We start from the raw sequence: 19,765 nt of genomic DNA on the forward strand, positions 1-19,765 counted from the left end.
GGACATATTCCTTTGTATTTCTGATATCAAGTATAATATTGAAGATCATTGCCCTCAGCGGGCTGAGTCCCAGCCAGCTCCATCACCACCTCTTATTGCAACATCACAGGCTAGTTTCAGAAAGAGTGGGGGAAAGAAGAAAATCCACATAAAATGCAATCATGATTAGTCATGTAATTAATTTCTCCTCATTCACAAGTATGCCATATAGAAAAGTCCACCCCTAAGCTGAGCTAAAGAAAAGCTAAGGCAGAGTGTAGCTGAAGCAGGAAGATTTATACACAATTTTTTTCATTAAGTTATTTCAGATCTGAGTGTGGTCAAGCATTTATGCCATGAATACCATTCAGATCACTAAAGTTAGCAAGGACCATCCCCAATAATGCCATCAGAAGTCCAGTAACTTATAAACTCATTCTTGGTAGTAGCTTTTTCTTAAGCAACTCCCATCCAGTGCATGTCATACTGACAACAGATAGTACCACTTAAAAACAAAAGGTAAGATCTGTTTGTCTACATTACATTTGCAATGCTAATTACTTGAAAAAAATAAAAGGAAAACCAAACAAAAATCTTCCATGAGTTGGGAACTTACTATCTCTGACTTTAGTCTTGTTTGCTGATACTGCTAAACTTTTCATAAACCCCTTCTATCATTATTAGCTATAATTTAAATAATTACTGGGCAGAAGAAAAAAAAATGCTCAACTATGGCTCTGTAATCTAGTAATTAAATCCACCTATAAGATGCTAAACAACCTGCTTCCAGCGTCTACGACTAATAACGCAGTCAAGTATTTTACATAAGGTGGAATAACACCACCAGGAGAGACTGAATGATACATCTGGAAATTAAACCACATTTTGATAAGGTCAGAAAAATCCACCCAAGCTTTTCCACAGACAGAAGTCCCAAATGAGTCCCATGCCCAACAGGCTATGAGTAAAACACAGGATATATTCTCCAATCACCATTGATTTCTGGAGTAATCTGGCTGTTTGACTTATTTCGTCATGGTTATTATTTTTAGTTCACTCAAACGACTGACTGAATAGTTTGGACTGACCAATCCATTACTGTCTAGGAAAATGATGCAGGAACCTGGTGGATCATTTTATCCATTGCTGTTGCAGACAAGCACATCATTCAGCATCACTCGCTGATGTATCATGCGCCATTTTAGGATCACTCAGGCTCTCTGGTTTAGCTTGTTTGGCAATTCTGGTATTAGCTAGAAAATGCTACGTCAGCATGAATCAAACACCCACAAAGCCAGGGTCCCGAAGATATTTACCTCAGACCGGGTCCCACACTGTATGGCTAGCGGTAACCGAATGAGCTACACCCCAGCAAGGCCAGGTTTGGTGAATGATACTGCACCGTTCCCCTCCGATGCAGCGCAGAAAATGCATTCCTTCCCACCACTCATCAAGTAAATGAAATACTGCTCCATAACAAATGGAAATTAATATGCTTGCATTTCTACAAGGTACCTATTCAGAACAGGCTTTGCCTTTTCAGCCCGTGCATGCGGATAGTGCCTGCTATGCCTCGCCCCCTGTCCCTAGGTAGGCGGCACAGGCACTCACTCCTCAAACAACAGGAATTGCAATAGTCTCGTTTAGCTAGATATTTTCCCATCTTTAGCTAGGTGCGACTGCATCCTGTTGCGTTATGCCTCCTTGTGATCATCCATTCCAATTTGGTATCTCTGCTGCGTGCTAACTCCTGCAGAGAAAATTTTGGATTTTATCCAAATTATGGAAAAATTTGCCCATTTAGATTACCTGAAGCTGATAACCTTTCTACTGGAAAGTTCCCATCTGGCTAGAAATATTGCTACTGCATTTCTCAGGGATGAGATTCCTTTGCAAATAACCCAACATTATACTCCAGAAACAAAAATGCAGAACTTCTTCAAATCTTCCTGAACAAAAAATGAGCTCTTATTCCAAATTACACACATAAATAGAACAGTGGTTAAATTTGTCTTTGGGAAGCTGCCAAAAATGGACAGTGTCAATGCATTCTTTTTCCTCTTGGAAATGAAAATACCTTATTTAATGGTACAAAAGAGAGATCTGTGAAATCACTATACAAATGGTATAGAATTCAATGGCAAAGTTTTCTGCCATTTGACTCAATATATTGATACTATCATTCCACAGTATGTGGGTCATTATGACAAAATATCATACTATTATTTTTGTTTAATGATTCCTTAATTATCTAACATATTCTACTGAAGCATTATATTTCATGCACATAACATAAAAAATGTATACATAATTTGCAATATACCTATATATATTACATTATATGTTGTTGTATTATATAGTATCATATTGTACTACCTTTGAGTAAGAATGATTTCCCAAGCTAGGATCTCGGGCTATGCTGCCCCATGAATGCTTGTCTGTGCTTTGGAATTGAAGATTAATATTGGCTTTAAAACAAACGAAAAAATGTTTTACAACAGTGCCTCTTCAAATGAAAATGCATGTTCACTCATAATATTGCTGACGTGGTAATACATGGTCGATGATGAAAAATAACTGGTTAATTCAATGCTTTGTGCATAGTAAGCAGTCCTGTCAACACAATGAAGTTCTGAGGCAATTATAAGAAGACTTAGTAAGACTGGTTATGAAACGCAACTACAGAATTAGAAAATAAAAGAACAAACATTAATGGAGAATAAACATCACTTGAACATACATTAAATTGCTAAGTCTTTTACCCCCAATGATCAGTTCTGTATTTTATGTAGTATTTTTTCCATTAATCGTGAGTTTTGTTATTGGACATTTTTCATTCTATATAAATGGACCATTAGTCTGAACTGCCAATCTAGTCCATGGAAAACAAGTGTATTGATCATTGGCACCACCAGGCATCTCTTATTTAAAATTAACACCTATGCTGTTTCACACATGCCATCTGACTTCAGAAGCAAAGGTTAGAGCTATTTCAGCATAAACGATATTTTAGGTAGAAAAAGTTGTTTTAGAATCCTACCAGAGTGATCAAAGATGACCTGTTTGGCAGGATGTGGGCCTGCATCTATGGATAAAATAGGGGCCGACTTCCGAATGTCCCAGAGCTTCATCATGCCAGAGGAGTCACAGGAAGCAATTGTATCACCCTGTAAACATTGGAAACAAAATAAAGGCATCACTTTTGTACTTCTACCAAGAAGAAAGCATATGACACAGGGCTGGATACCTGTTGATGCCACACATAGTAACTGTACGCATTTACATAAACGTAAGTTATTAGAAGTGAGGTTATTACAGCCTCTTAACAACCATCTTGACTTGAATCGCAACAATACAATACAACATTTTCAGGAGAAACTGTAAGTAAAAAAAAAAAAGAGGGTACTTTGAATTCTGATACCAATGTCTGCTAAGAACATGGCTTGTGATTACAACTTTTCTTCTCACAGAGACACAGGAGTGGCCCTTTAGCTCTGATTTTTGTCTACTCATGTTTTCAATGGAAAGTATGAGATTAGAGCAGAACAGACACTCTTTCATTGCTATATATTCACTAATAGCCATGCTAAGGACAATCTCATTACAGTGAGTCAGAAGCACACAGGAACTATCTATGCAAGGAAAGATAGCAGGACCATGTCTGCCATGCCTCTCTTCAATATTAACTAAAAAAAACCCAACCCAACCCAACCCAAACAACAAAAAAATTAACCTAAAAAGGTGACAGAAGTACTTTGAATATGTAGGATATGAACAAATGCAAACATCAAGGAAGGCAGGGTAAAAGTATGTCCATACATAACTTTGCTTAGCTAGTTTCTGCCACCATTACAGGAAGAACCCCCCAGCTACCCATGTAGAAACATTTACCTTTCATTATAACCTCCTAAATAAAGATTCAAAATCCCCAAACCAGCTCAGCTGGTGTGCATTCAAAGTTATCAAAGTCAATGTCTTTTCCAATTTATGCAAGAGTGTAAAATTAGAATAAGGGATACTGTTTTGAAGGAGAATCACAATGGTATGGAACTACAATGCAGATAAACATGGGCCAGATGCTGCATCCATTACTTTTTTTATATCAAATTAATCTTTACGTCTTTCACACAGACAATACCTACAAGAAAACGTATGGGGTTATTTAGCAAGTAGAATACTTAAGACCTCAAAATATCCATTGACTTCTCAAGTAAAAAGTAATGGCCTGCAAAACACTATCATGGTATATGTATAATGAAATCTTTAGGTTCATTTGGAGGAGATCTAGAATGTCAAAACTCCATTCTGACTTGTTACAGGGACTAATACAGAGTAACCCGAAGAAACAAAGCAATCATTGCTTGGAGAATTCAGCCAGCAATGTGTAAGCTCTCAGCACTCAGTGTTTTGCAAAAAGGCTCAGTAACTGTAACTACATCCCACCTCAACATAGTGGTGCTGAGCATTATGGAAAAGCTGTTTGTTTAGGTATCTTGCCAGCTGTACCCACCTAATTGTCTTGCATTTCATGCAGCATCTTTCATGAAGTTCAGCCTACACAAATAACAAGGTCAAGCAGGCCTTTCCGGAAACAAACACAACAAAACCACCAAACACAACAGCTACACTCTGAATAGTGTATGGCTTGAACTGGATCTCAATAAAGCAAATTTTTAGGGGGGGAAAAAAAAAAGCATCATCATGCATATGAGACTGGAAGAGCCACCAGATCCAGTCCCTTACTCTTACATGTGATGCTTTCATGTACTTGCCACGATGAATGTACTGAATTCAAGAACATCAGCAGTTCCCGCATTCATCCCGCTGCCGCTGATCTAGAACCTGCCTGCTCTTGTGTTTATAAAACTTTCAGCCCCTAAGTATAAAATGAGAGTTTAAAACTATTTGTTCACAACTGATCTATATCCTTTATGTTAAATATAAGGGTTTGTTTGTGGGTTTTTTTTTCCTCAGAAATACTTCTCCTCTTCTGCCCTGTGTCTGACGCATTTCACTTACAGGATCATTCAAATTCCCCCTTGGATACAATTTTTTATGCTAAATAGCTAAAAGCTCTTCTTTCTCTCCTCCCCACCCTTTTCAGACAGCATGGAGTCAGGATTAACTATGAATGTACCCATCACTGATTTTTATAAAGCAACTTTTGCTTTTTTGCTATTGGGCAACCAATTTTGGAAGCTCACTCTGAGATCCCTGTAACCTTTCAGCGGGACCTCTCTTTAAGTCAATAAATTCTCCCTAATTACAGCAAGTAATTAAGTAACTCAGCAGTTTTGAACTAGATCAATGGGCAGCCCATTTGCTTAAGACTGCACATAAACTGCTCAGTGTAGTTGCAGAAGACACTCTGTGACTCCTCCTTATGTCGTCAACAGTTGTGTCCATGGATTTTCAATACGACATTTCTCTCTTAAGTAACAGCATGGTCCAGCTAATAAATCATATTAGCATCAAGAATGCTTCACTGAAATAGATATTAAGCAAACATTGATCAGAGACAATCCCCGCCACAAAGTGACTGCAACTGTAGAACTGACTTTGACATTCCCACTCGCCCCGATTAAGAGGTCGTTACTAGTTGAGTAATTATGAGGAGAACGATCTAATCTAATTTTATTACACGTTCTTCCTTCTATGAATTAATTTTGCTACAGTAGCTGGCACACCACAAGAGAAGATCCACACCCCACCCTCTTTTAATCCTCCATCCAATTTTCTGTCATACCTATTTCTTCCCATTTCTACTACAGATCCCCAAGAAAAACAAGGGTAAACAACCCTCCCCTCCCACAGGAATCTACACAATCTAATCGTTACTATGTATCAGATACATTGAACCACCGAACTTACTATTTAAGCTCTCTTAGAATTACAAGGTGATTCGTGACTACACCAGAAAGGATGAGCCTCCCCCCAACCCCGATCCTTGCAGGTACTATTTGATCAGCAGCAGTGCTCTAGAAACCCGGCCCGGGAGCATCACCCTGCTGTGCTAGCTGCTGTATAAACAAGCCAGAGACAATGGTCCTGCTCCAAAGGGTTTACAACCTTAGCAGCAAGATCAACCACTTCTTGCTGTCAAAATTCTGCAGACTTTTTAACAATTTCCTCTCAGATGCCTGGTATAAACATATTGTGCATAAAACGTAACACCCAGTAGTGTATTTCACCTGATTTCCATGAAAAGGCAATAGACCTCATCTGCAAACAGAAGTAAGAAAATATAGGGTCCTGATGGTAACATGTCAACATAAGCAAACAGTTATTTTATCAGCTTCAGCATACTCTGTCTACATACTTATTAAATGCACTAATTATTATTGATACCTAGGCAGCTGCTACACTAAACCCAGGATTTTGTTAATGAGCCAGCTACTACATTTCATCACATCTTTGCTTGGTGTCATCTCTCTATTACATACCTTTTCTAAATCAAGTGAGCTGGAGATGTGGGATAAAAAATTTTCAGTAGCAAGAAATAAACCAGGAATGTAATCAAGCTTAAGGATAAATTGAAGCTACATGCCATTCAAAGTAAAAGAAAGGGATAAGTCATATGTTAAACAAAGTCATTTGCAACTGGCCAAGGGCCATTCTCAAAAGCTTTAAAGCTTAATCGCTTTGAATTCTCCTGTGAGCTTTTGGATTTTTCCTTCCTTTCACAGTAACTATTTCAGTTGTTCATGGAAAAGCCCTCCTAATTTTCCTAATTGCCCTAATTTTGCTGAGCTCACTGCCTGTGATGAGCTTCCTATCAGCCAGTCCATCCCGTGGAGGTGCTTCCTTGGTGAAGTTCCTTTTCTGAACAAAAGGGTTTTCTGGTGCTTAAGGAAACCCTTACTAGGACATACAAAGTGCTGGTAACTTGAATTAACCCTTAAAACTTAATTTGCTGATGCATTCTCGAAGTCAAACCACCAACACCACATTCAATTCCATCAACCACCCAATATCAAAAGGAGGAGACAGTAAAGATAAAGGAGAAAATGTGCCAAAGCAGGCTCCTATTGTACTGGTTTTCATTCACACCACATTTTATGCTGCAGCAGCCACAGCTCAGTTCTATTACTTCCTCTAAACAAAGACCATGTAGAATGATTCACAAAACCGGAAAGACTTGCTTCCTATTCTATATAATCAAGTTGATGCTTTTTTGTGTGTGCACGCTGAAGTAATTAACGAATTTATACAAGGATTCAACTAGTCTGGATTCAACGAATGGTTCCATTCCAGGCTCCGCTTAAAGGACTTTGCAAGTCCTTTAATTGCCTTTAAAGTTCCACCCTCCACTCTTTGCCTTCCCTGCTGTCTTAACGAACATCTTTATATTACAGAAGATCTCCCATTAGTATGGGTATGCGCAGCTCCATATGCATCACAATCCCAATCTGAATTGGCACTTTCAAATCATTGTAACACAATTAATAACATCAGGGTTTAACAGATTTATAACATTTCCAGGAAGTTTTAAAAATCAGTTTCCTTCTTTCCTTTTTTTAAAATATTTTTTTCTTGTGAAAATTAGTAATGATTAACAGTGGGACTGATCACTAGGTATACTTTAGGCAAATATTTCTGGAAAATCATTGTTTCACACCAGGCATAGGAATAAAAATCTGAATAATTTTGTCTCTTGCTTATGAACTTACCTCTGGATTTATTGCTGAAAGATCAATAATATATGAGCTGCAACAAGCAGCTTTATCTAATTTAGACTGTGATAAACTACTTCCAGGAGTATCCTCTTCAGAGTTTAATTCTGAAGGCAGGTCAGTAGTTCTTTCATTACTTTTTGCAAATATTTTTAAAAAGACTAAATAGAGAGTTAATGGGCAACTCATTTGCACTGTGACAAGTTCATATCAAATCAGTCAAGTTTACTGATTTGCAAGTCAGTTTTTAAAGAAGCTGTAGCTATATGAAGTGTATTTTAAGGGACACTTACAATGACTAGACTAAGATTTTAATCAGCCTCAGTGGAAACAGATTGAAGCTCTAGGCATCTTGAAAGAAGCTTGATAATTATTTTCCATTTCCATTACTATTGGGAATCTGGTTGACCTCTGGCATAAAAAAAGGGCTGATGAGGTTGTTACTGGTCTTGCCAGACTTGTTACTGTTACGAGTCTCTGAACTAAGTAAAAAGAGTTCTGTGTAAATAAAGCATGGTGGAAACTCCTTGCCATTAAGTGCCAGTAGACAAAGTGGCCGCATGAGGAACAGCTTCAGCTACTTCCAACTGAGACAGACTCAAATAATCTGCATCTCTAAGAAGCTCCCTGTGGGACACATCCTAAGCCACTTAACTCTACCACCATTTTATATGTGTTAAAGGGAATATTTTTAAGAAGAGGAATCACTACCTCCCACATTTACAGCATGAAGCACATCAGAAACCTGATGAGAGTTATTACCTCCGGCCTTGTTGTAATGCAAAAACTAACTACACTCAGAAAAAATAACAGGGCACGAACAGACAGCAGACAGAGTCCCATCCCTGTGTCACCCCATCCCGCAGGGTAGAATTGGGTTTTCTGAGCAGCAGCGAGCAAGGGCAGAGGGATCTCATGAGAATCCAAGCAGGGGCGGATGAATCTGCTGCAGTTGTTACAGGGAAAAAGATTTTAATGCCCAATTAAGCCAAATGAATTATGTAAAATATGTTAAAGATGGAGGAAAAATGCAGATGTAGTCCATTATTAGACTGATGACTAATCAATCACAACCCATTTTCGAAATATCAGACTTAAGTCATCCCAGTTTCAAATTAAACTAGCAACTTCATAGAAAGACATGGAATTACTTAGCCCAGCAAAAATACACGGCGACATTGATTACCACTTTGAAAATGTAGTGGTCTATTTTTAATAATTATTTTCATCAAGAGTCAGGGAAAAGGGGTGATTAAGGGTTATTTGCAGGCAGCGCCAGTGTTTTCCCATCTGCATTTTTACTAGCTTTTCCCTTTTACAGTTTCAACTTCTGCATTGTAATCAAAGTGACAAAGGATCATTTACATTTCAAAGCAACTGAACACCCAGAGCTCAAGCAACTGGTGTGTGGTCCTTACTCCCTGTGAGATTTTATACAGCTTTGAATAGACACGAACTTGTGAGAAGTCAGCTCTTCTGCAGGTGAAGTGAATCCAAGATATTGACACAGCAAGAATCATCTCTCAGAGCTTCACTGTTGGTTCTTACAGAAGAACTTTATTAGCAGTTGTCAATGAACCACTCCTAATTTTGCACAGTGTAGAACTGGTACACTTTGCTCTAAGAATTTTTCTGTTGCTGCTGTACCTATTGTGATTACTGGTCTATTGTAATCCTTTGATATTATGGTTCAGCGTGCAGGTTTTGAGGTCGTACTGACCATGCGTGCTCTGGAGCAAAAGCATCCTCCTACCCTAATCCAGCTCTACATGCACTGTGGACATCTGAACAAACAGGCAATACAATATCTATTATTAAAAAACATTATGGATTCAAAACTCCAAAAATCCATTACAGGCTCTTAAGAATATCAGCACCTACCCTGCTAGCTCAAAGGAGATGCCTCAGGATAACTCATGTTTTATGCCTGTGGGAAGCAGGGATCATTCCTGTCCCAGCTCCAAATCTTTTGCCTGCTCTTTTTCCTTCAGGCACCCCAACAGCTGAGGTTCATAATGAATATAGTAACTCAAAACATACTTTAGAAACCTAATAGGGGAATTCTGTGTCAGCACTTTCTCACACATGATGCTGCAGTCCAGAGCACCGACATACTGAACACTTATTGTAACGAAGGTGAAAGAACGTTAACTCACCAGAAGTGCTGTAAAAAAGTAGGGTTCTTCAAATTAGCCACTCTAAATTATGGTCCAGAATTAAATACTTTGCAATTACTGCTGGGACCAGACCAGCTTTAGCTAAGACATCAGGACTGTCTGCAGGCACTCAGAAGCATGCAGTTAGAGATGGCAAGTTCTAGTGAGATACGGAAAGGAGAGCGATACACGCAAAGAAGCACTGACTGAGGGATGAGTGCTGTTAATGCAAACAACCAAACAGAGCAAAGGGAAAAACCAGACAGTCCTCAGGAGAAGTTTTGAGAAGGGAAATTTATTACAGAAGCGCAGAGGCACATAGATGCCTCTTTAATGTGATTAGTGACCAAAAGTCTATTACTATTAGAAAGTGCAGGAGAAACAAGTATATCGGGAGGTGGAAAAAACCTGTGGATGAGACATCTGCGCTGATAAATGAACAGGTATGTGGGCCATCGCATGTCAAGAAACTTAAAGATATCAAGATAGGATTTTTTTACTACTTCTTTTTCTCAGTGATGATTTTGATCAAGATGAAGAGTATCCTAAAACGATATTATTTCTAGGTTATTCATTTTATCCTTTCAGAGCATATGGAGGCTCATAAAGAACACCTCTTTGTGTCCTCCAAAGGAGGAGCTGCATTAAAAGTAACCAGTGCAGATGGCAGAACTTTGTTGCAGCAGAATTTCCAGTTCTACCGACTTTCAGAAATAAGGATGGTTCATGGGTCTCTTGTTTGTTTACATGCACTCTGCAGGCTTTCCTCTTGCTGTGTGAAACAGAGGGAATCTCTCTTCCCTTCGCCACATCAAGTAGCAGGAAGTGCCTTGTGGTGCTTGAGGAGAACAACACATGCTAGGCTTGCAGAAGTGCTTTGCATAAATTTACATATGAAACCCAAGATCACTGCACTCCCTGCAGAGTTACTGCTAGCCATAGTTGACATTACACTTGAAACAGTACTGCAAAGAGAGCAATATCTTTTGCAGAGAGGTTTAAAATAATCAATTTTGTTTTTCCTTTCTAACCATCAAAGAAGTGCCTTTGAATTCTGGGAGCTGTGCAGTGAGAGAGGGCCATGAATGATAATTGCCATTACCAGCTTTTTTCTGTATTTTGAGAGACACCACAACTAAAGTGAAGTCAGGTGCCATCATTACCTGATTAGACACTCCTGAGAGCAATAAGCATAACAAATTCCTAGGGTACGCCATGTTCATGTACTGGGATTTTATTGTCATTTGGTTCCTTAAAGTCTAAATAAATACATTTTTAAAAACTGGATGGCATCCACTGCAATAATGTTAAAATATAAATGTAATACATACTTTCATAAATTCATAAATTAGTAGTGTTAGTAGCAACAGATCTATTGCTGAAAAGCAAAATTGTCCATTTTAAAATGCAGAAGATCCAAGTCCATGAAAGAAAATGTGTCAGTAAATTCCATGTGCTTTTTCTTAAACAGGCACTACCAAAGGAACATGTAAAAAAAAAAAAAAGTCCAACTTAATATTTGGCTTTTTATCTTGTCTTTAGGCATTTTTTAAGGAAAACTAAATGCATAAAGAAGAAATATCAACAATATATAAAATCTATTCACAAAAGCTTGCCCAGTTATGAACTATGGTAAGTGTTTCAATGTTTCTCACAGTTTCAAGGTATTTCAGGTGAAAGAATGGTCAGTTCAACAAATCTCATCCCATTATTTTGAGAACCAGCTCAAAAAACCCAGCTAAATATTTGTGGTGGGTTGACTCTGGCTGGAGGCCAGGTGCCCACCAAAGCTGCTCTGTCATTCCCAGTCCTCAGCTGGGCAGGGGAGAGAAAATACAATAAAAGGCTCATGGATTAACATAAGGATAGGGAGAGCACTCAGCAATTACCATCACGGGCAAAACCGACTCGAGTTGGGGAAAAAAAATAATGTAATATATTGCCAATCAAATCAGAGTAGGGTAATGAGAAAATAAAACCAAGCCTTAAAACTCCTTCTCCCCAACCTCACCTTCTTCCCAGGCTTAACTTCACTCCCAAATTTTCTCCCTCCTCGCAGTCAGCAGCCCAGCAGCGCAGGGGGACAGGTTATGGGGGTTGTGGTCAGTTCACCACGTGCTGTTTCTGCCCCTACTTCCTCCTCAGGGAAAGGGTCCTCACACTCTGCCCTGCCCCAGTGTGGGGTCCTTCCCACAGGAGACTGCTCTCTATGAACTTCTCCAATGTGAGTCTTTCCCACAGGCTGCAATTCTTCACAAACTACTCCAGTGTGGGTCCCTTCCACAGGGCACAGTTCTTCAGGAGCAGCTTGCTCCAGCCTGGGCTCCTCTCTCTGTAGGGCCACAGGTCCTGCCAGGAGCCTGCTCCAGTGTGGGCTTCCCACGGGGTCACAGCCTCCTTTGGGCACTCACCTGCTCCTGTGGGGGGTCCTCCAGGTGGATATCTGCTTCACTGTGGGCCTGCATGGGCTGCTGGGGGACAACCTGCCTCACCACCAGCTCCACCACAGGCTGCTGGGGAATCTCTGCTCCAGTGCCTGGAGCACCTTCTGCCTCCACCACTGACCTGGGGGTCTTCTGCAGAGCTGTTGCTCTCACATAGTCTCAACTGCTCTCTCCAGATGCAGATTTTTTTCCTGTTCTTGAATACGTTATCCCAGAGGCACTGCCACTGTCATTGATGGGGTCAGCCTTGGCCAGCGGTGGGTCTGTCTTGGAGCTGGCTGGCATTGGTTCCATCAGATATAGGGGAAGCTTCTAGCAGCTTCACACAGAAGCCACCCTTGTAGCCCCTCCACTACCAAAACCTTGACACGCAAACCCAATACAATATCAAAATGGAGTTTTAATCTGCATTCCTATACTTGATGGACTTCAGCTGTGTATTCTTGGTTATTTTCAGATTAAATCCATCTGATATTTGAGTACCTTCTAACAGTGATATTTACGCAACTACAGAAGAATTCCATTTTCATAACAGAGAGGCCTTTCCAAACTTGGCCCTACTTTCACTCTTGCATAAATTCATTTAAAATCCAACTTTGTATTGCATAAAGCCATATGCTACGCAACCACATATATACACTGCTTCCCTTTGGCCGTGACTTGTTAAGTGGTAAATGAGAGTTCTTTTACCAAACACAAATCATCAGTCTAAACTAAACGCAATTCTCTAACCCAAATTTAGTTTAAGCCCTTTTGAAGAGTCAACTTTGCACAAAAATGCTTTTCGTTGAAAGAGCTGTTACCTGTGTGCTTGTAAGCTATGCAAAATCATTCCGATAGCATCTATCAGGTTATCTGGCTAATATAATGTGAGCTCCCATCCACACCTGACCACAGCAAACTGGGAGTACTGGGTGAGCTGGAGGTAGGCAGATTCAGCGTGAGCAGCCATGTCTGGAGCCCTGGACTCACAACTCAGCACACAGTGTATGCAATGATTCCCATTCAAGTCAGTGATAACAATACCAGGGCAGATAAAAATTTCACAATTTACCAAGAAAATTACTGTCACATGAGAGAGTTACAGGATAGAGGGCAGGGATGGTATGATGCTTTCTCATGTATTTTAAAACATAATTTCCTGTGAAATATCACATAGAGAGGCAAGTTTGGCTGTATTGCAGGTGGGAAATTGAATTTAAAAGAATCTAGATGGATCTTTGCATTGTGATTTTGTTTGTTTTGCAAAATAACAGGTTTAAAAAACAGCTGTTAAAATAAAAAAATAATTATGCTGGGGTCTGGACCCACAGTGTGCATCTGCCACAGGAAAACCTGGCATGCTAGGCTAGGAGATGCAATTTAAAAAAATCCTTATTCCTTAGGATACACAAATTAATTCTTCTCCTCCAAGAAAGAAGGGCAAAGTTTCCACACTGCTAGCTGTTTTGCATGCTAAACAGCGCTTGCTTCATGTATTGTATACAAAGAGGGTCACATTCACTGCAGAACACAGAATTAAGCAAACAAAATCACATTAAAGGAGATAATCTCTTTTTCTTTCAGTTATGAGCAAATGGACATTACAGTATGCTTATATTTGTAAATATAAAGTCTGAAAACAAAAGAAAATACTGTATGGTCATTTAATTATCATTTTCTGCTGAGAATCTCTGAAAACATAAAAGAAAATACTATATGGTCAGTTAATTACCAGTTTCTGCTGAGAATCTTTCCAAGGGTCAATCTGACCAAAAAAATAACAGATCTTTAAAAATTACTGAAAAGTGAATTCTGTCAAAGCCAAAATGCTGCCACATTTTCTCTGCTTGTGCTTTACAGAGTTTTCTAAAATCCAAATGTCAATGCATTACCCCAAACTTTTATCATGAAGAGCTGAGACAAAGCTTCATCATATGCTAATATGTAAACAAGAGCAAAATATGATTAAATGCTTCCATTAGAAAAGTTGAAATATTTCATTTACTGCTGGTTCAAAACAAATGAATGAGACAGTATGATGGCAGACACCTGCCGTACTTCTTACCCCATATTCCTCACCTACACCATCTCTGTGTGGTCCACTTCTAGAGCACAGAAGTCTCAGTGATCATGACTAGAGACTTCTAGCCATCATGGTATAACCTGCCTGCTCCCAGGGAAGAGTTGCTGTCCCTCAGTTATTTCACCTTTACAGAGCCCAGGTGCCAGCAGACACCGCATTAACCTGAGCTGTGTTTGCAGTCACTGCGAACCATGACCACGTAGAGCTACTGGGATCCAGCAAAGATTACATACCGCAAAGGGGGGACTGAAAGGACTGACCAGGTAGGCATGCAATGCCTCTTAAAGAACCTGAGGCCTTAACGTAATTCCTGCAGACAGGCAGATATCATCCATCTTGTAATTCCTGGTGACAGAAAAGGCCAAAAGTGATGTCTCTACAAATATAACTATTCAGGAAAACTACATTCCCTTTTTTCCGTGACAAAGCAAGAAAAGATAACACGAAGCAGGGTTTTTTTCAGCAATGATCAATGTTACAGTTAATATTCTTTGCTTTCCATTTCTTGATGGTTTCAAAATACTTTCCTAGAACCTACCATCAGGAAGAAGGACTAAATAAGGTCTTCTCAAATCTAAGCTTCTTCATCTTTGTTTGGGTGAATGTTACAAGATATTCTGTGATGTACTGAGAGTACCTGCTTGGTGACAACAAAGAGCACCAGGAGGGATTCCTGTATTTAAAAAAAAATAATAATAAAAAAATATATTTTAAAAATTGACACTGTGTCAAGCAAAAGAAAGATATAAAATCTGAGGCTGGAGGAGAGAGGCCCTGTGGCAGAATGAGCTAACCTCACCTCTCATCATACAAAGTGTCGAACACTTGAGTTGATTTTTCTTGATCTGTGATTATTTTCAGAGGTAATATTGACAGGACTGGGTTTAGGATCTCAAACAAATAAATTACACTGGGGAGAAGAGAAATGCTAGTTAACTCCAAGTTTCTGAAGGCAACTTGAGCCTTGATTAAACAAACTTCAGGACTAACAGAACATTTTTTTTCCTTTTTTCTCAGAAGAAATTGGGAAATTGATCCAAAAATAATCCAGGAAACTAAATTCCTTTGAAATTGAGAAAGTGAAGGAACTGGATTTTGCCTGGTATAGAAGTGTAGAGGTAAACTCTAGCAGCACTTGGTGCATTTGAGCACTGACACTGAAGGTTTCTCAGTCACCACATTCTGCTATGTGTGAAAGAAAAAAGGATTTTTCTCTGTCATCGACTTATCAAGGTGTATGACACCCATTACTAAGTTTTTCTTTGCAAATTATCTCTGACAAGAAACTCGAAATGGTGATGGGAACTGAATGACACAAACAAGGTATGACATTTAAAAATCAGGCTTGGATTTTCTTCAGTCCCATTGAAGCGCCTTTGCTAAGAGACCGTCTTTTTTCTCAAGACACAGGAATACAACACCTTGTGAAAGCCATCCCCATACAAACCAATGCATCATGAATTTCCTTGGGCTTCTGAACATGGTCAGTTAAGTTCATACATAATGGATCTTCCTCACAGAAAGAGCTGGAGGAATGTTTTTACTTCTAGGATATCTGCTAGACACATTCTTGTCTATCCACCCTTCTGTATTAAAACCCTGATATCAGAATTGGATAGCAAGAATATTTAAACCGATCAAAATAAAGATGATCTACTTGATTTTTCTAGAGTGGTTTCAGAACATCTTATCTGGTCCACACATAATGCCTAAAACAGGCACATAGGTGCTAACTGTAGAAGTCTGTGAATAACAATAACATCAGAGATGATGGGAAGTGATTAAACAGTAGGCCTGGTCAAGGGAAGAGAGCATTCTAGGAGAATTACCTCCAAAAATTGGGAATAACATGAATATTTCAGAGAATGGATATGGAAGTAGATTCCAGCACAGTTTTCTGAGAGTTTCACTATTATCAGAAAGAGCTTTTTGCCAGCAAGTGAAATGAGGGCATTTTGATGCAGATTGTGAGTTTTGCCATGACACAGAGACAGAATAGATTTATTTTTTTACTTTTAACAACATTAGATGGGCTGAAAATGGTTAAGTAATGATACTAAAATCTGTATTTAAAATGTAATTCAGTTCTGTAATTATATTTCTTATGCATGGAGGCAGGAATAAACTAAAGGAAGAACCTATTAGCCCTTTTGCATGTATAATTGAACATGTTTGATATTACCAGGTAACCTTTGTAAGTAACTGGCTTTGAGTTTATGCAAAGAAGTGAACACTTTGAATACATAAATAACAATAAGAGCAGATAGGTTTTTGATTTTGTATTCTGTTCTTTTCTTGTTTGTGTCTGTTAGATGCAGTCAGACATCCCTGGCTTTATTTGGCCATCCATAGAAACATCTGAAAGATCTGACTTTTGCATCATTTGGGTGCAGTAATGAATAAGAACTGACATCAAATATCAATATTATTGGCCCAGCTAAATGGTAGCTGACATCCAACTGGACTGCTGAAGAGGTAAACAAAATTGAAATTTTGTTTTTGTTTAAAAACTGTCTGACATTATTCGTCCTTCAGTAAATCAATGGAAGAATGACCTAAATGCTGTTTGTATTTTGGCATGAAGAGGTAAAATTGGGCAGTTGCTATCAAGCACATTTTTTATAGCCTTTTAGGTTTTTCTAATACAAACTGTAATTCCAAAAAAACTTTTTTAAGGAAACTTGGTAACCTCTTTAATTATTTCTTAACCTGCAAACATCATATAAACACAGCATGGCAGATACAAACACAGGTGAATGATAACCATACCCTTATTTGAACACACATAGATACACACACATAAGGGAGCAAATTTTATTCTACTTTAAATTCATAATGATTCATCCAAGCACCTATAGTCTTTAAACTTCATTAGTGTAGGTGATATGCCAAACTGGGAAAATGCTGTGCAAAGTATGTGCAAAACTTACTTCAAATGCTGTTTAGGCCATAGTTAGATTTTATATTACCTGCCAACATTCAAGAACCAATCACTAGCTCTGGTATGAACTCTACTGTACGAAATGGCATTGTTTTCCCCTAGTTGTCGATCAAAAAGATGTACTAATGTAAAAATGTTAGGAGTTTAATTTTTTCATCTTTGCATGAATTATGCAGATGCATAGTATCCTCTCCATAATTACCCACAACACAGAAAGAGAGGGCCTGGGCTGACTTGGACATTCCTGCCTTGATGTCCAGAGGTAGGCACTTTGGTAGCAACGGGGCTCCCTCCACCAGCTTTTGCCCAGCATGAGCCTACGTTTGTGTAGTCATATGGAATCCAACAACTAAATGGGGTCATGTCAGATCCCAATAATATTGAAAAACTAGGGAAATTACTTTGCCTCTTAGGTGCAGTCTCACCTGGGTTTCCCTAGAGAGGGTATATTTGCTTTCCCAGGTAAGGTATGTTCACATGTATCTTTTACTGCATTCAGAGCTTTTGAAGAGAATTGGAGCACACACAGTAGCCTCTAAAAAAGCATCCTTACAAGCACATGCATATATTTCAACTCAGAGTCTTAGCCCTCAGTGGAAAAGAAACATCTAAAACATTTTTCTCTACAAAGTTAGATGTGTTATGGGGACATGGGAGTAACGCTAACTTCTAGGAGGAAAGATGCATTTTTCTATGTCCTCAATCCAAACCCAGCTATATGGCTTTTGCTTAAATTTTTTGCAAACTTTCCACAGGCAGAGAACCAACTTGGAAAACCACAGACTTTATACACTGCTGAAACTGTTATCTTTCAAGTCTTGACATAACCATGACTACAGAAGTTTCTGTCAGGGTAATATGACTACCTGCCAGATTCTCCAGAGAGCTCATGTCCCAGCAAGGCAGCCTCCAACAAATGGCCATGTTTCAGGCGCCAGACTGGCAGTTATGTTCCATAGAGAAATGGCTAATTATGGAATCTGAGCACTATTAATAGCTCTGGCTGTGAATGTTGCCCACTTAACAAAAAACTATTAACTACAGTTTCAGAAGCATGGTATAGTAAATAACCCAGATTTCATCAGTTTCACAGAGTTTAATGAGGATTTTTTCAATTTGTATAAACGCATTATTCTTTTTTTCCCCTTCTGCCTCATACAGTTCTCTTCCCCTAAAATAACCCTTAATTTTTGGACACCCTGCCTGGATAGCTCTCTGATCTAACTGGAAATTTTCTTCTTTGTTCTTGTATTTTCTCGACAGGACATTGTGTAATTAGAATTTCATGTCCTTTCAAAACGCCTTTGGGCACTAAGCAGCCTGAGACACAACAATCACCAGCCCACTGAAGTGACTTAGGAGCCTACTTAAACTGACCCATATCCTAAGTAAAAAAAAAAAGTGACTCTCCTGGGACGTTTCATATTACAGCACTGAATCCATAGAGTCCGACCCTATAGACAAGGCTTCTGACAAGGCATGGAATCTGCAGACCCATGACATTAGGATATATATATATAAAAAAAATAATAAATCCAGATCAGATTCTGTCAGCAGTCAGCCTTCAGTTTTGCCATTTCAGAGTTAAGAAACCAGACTTTTCCAACAGATCTTTGCCTGGCTGCAGAGCTTCTTTGGCCAGGTCTAACCACGAGGCTTTCTGTTGGCCACTCTGGAGGCGATGTTGCACCTTTGCCCAAATAGTCCCTGATCAATCTCCAAAACCTTCCCTGTGAAATTATTGCTGAAAATACTGTTTCTATAAAAAACTTTTTTCCTCATAAAACATGCATCTTTCAACAACAAAACTGTCACTCAGAACAATTTATTCAGCTTGCTTAGGGTGGAATATTTTAATTTCTTAGTGGGCAACCAGTAGAGGGTAAAAAAATAGTTCTCTGGTGCTATATTTGGTTGGAATATAGCCCTTGCTTTGCTAGCCAGCCAATGTGACAACTGTAATTTGTACAACTCCTGACCAACTACTTAGTCTTTTCAGTAGTTTTCCAGTACATACAGAGTTAATTTATATAACTGCAATTACAGCTTCTGAAATTATATTCCTCAGTCAGTTTAATCAATGCTGCACTAGATGTTTCCATTTTTACTAATTCAATCACTGAGAATGTCAACCAATGATTTTAGTCTAGAGTTTAATGCCAACTATAATATTCTTTATCAAAATAACATGCTTATCTGGAAGATTATCAGCACACAGTCTTTCAGCTTCCTGTTAATCATTATAGGTCACATCAGAGCATGAGGTTCTTTGTAAATACTCCTGTTAAAGGCAGTGCAAAGTATTACTATGGTATTATCCTCATAATCCGTGCTACTGTTAAACACTCTTTGTTCTACACCACAGTGTTTCAAAATACTGAGGGGCAGATTGTGCCTTTCAAATATACAGATACATGCATGCAGCCAAGGAAGAATTAAGATGTCCTGGGAATTCCTATTTCCCTCCTTTACGTAAGCTTATCCCACACTTTCTGTTATGTCAGCCC

The 19,765-nt window shown here is 38.9% G+C and overlaps 1 protein-coding gene across 1 annotated transcript in view; it reads right to left on the reverse strand.

Annotated features, from left to right (window-relative positions):
* Positions 1–19,765, reverse strand: part of SPAG16 (sperm associated antigen 16) — a 412,472-nt gene that overhangs the window by 104,009 nt on the left and 288,698 nt on the right. Inside the window, exon 15 of the mRNA XM_055718613.1 lies at positions 3,020–3,146. Within this exon, the coding sequence (XP_055574588.1) occupies positions 3,020–3,146 (127 nt within the window). The remainder of the gene's footprint in view (positions 1–3,019; positions 3,147–19,765) is intronic.

This window comes from Falco cherrug, chromosome 8 (assembly GCF_023634085.1).
Source record: "Falco cherrug isolate bFalChe1 chromosome 8, bFalChe1.pri, whole genome shotgun sequence".
NCBI lineage: Eukaryota > Metazoa > Chordata > Aves > Falconiformes > Falconidae > Falco > Falco cherrug.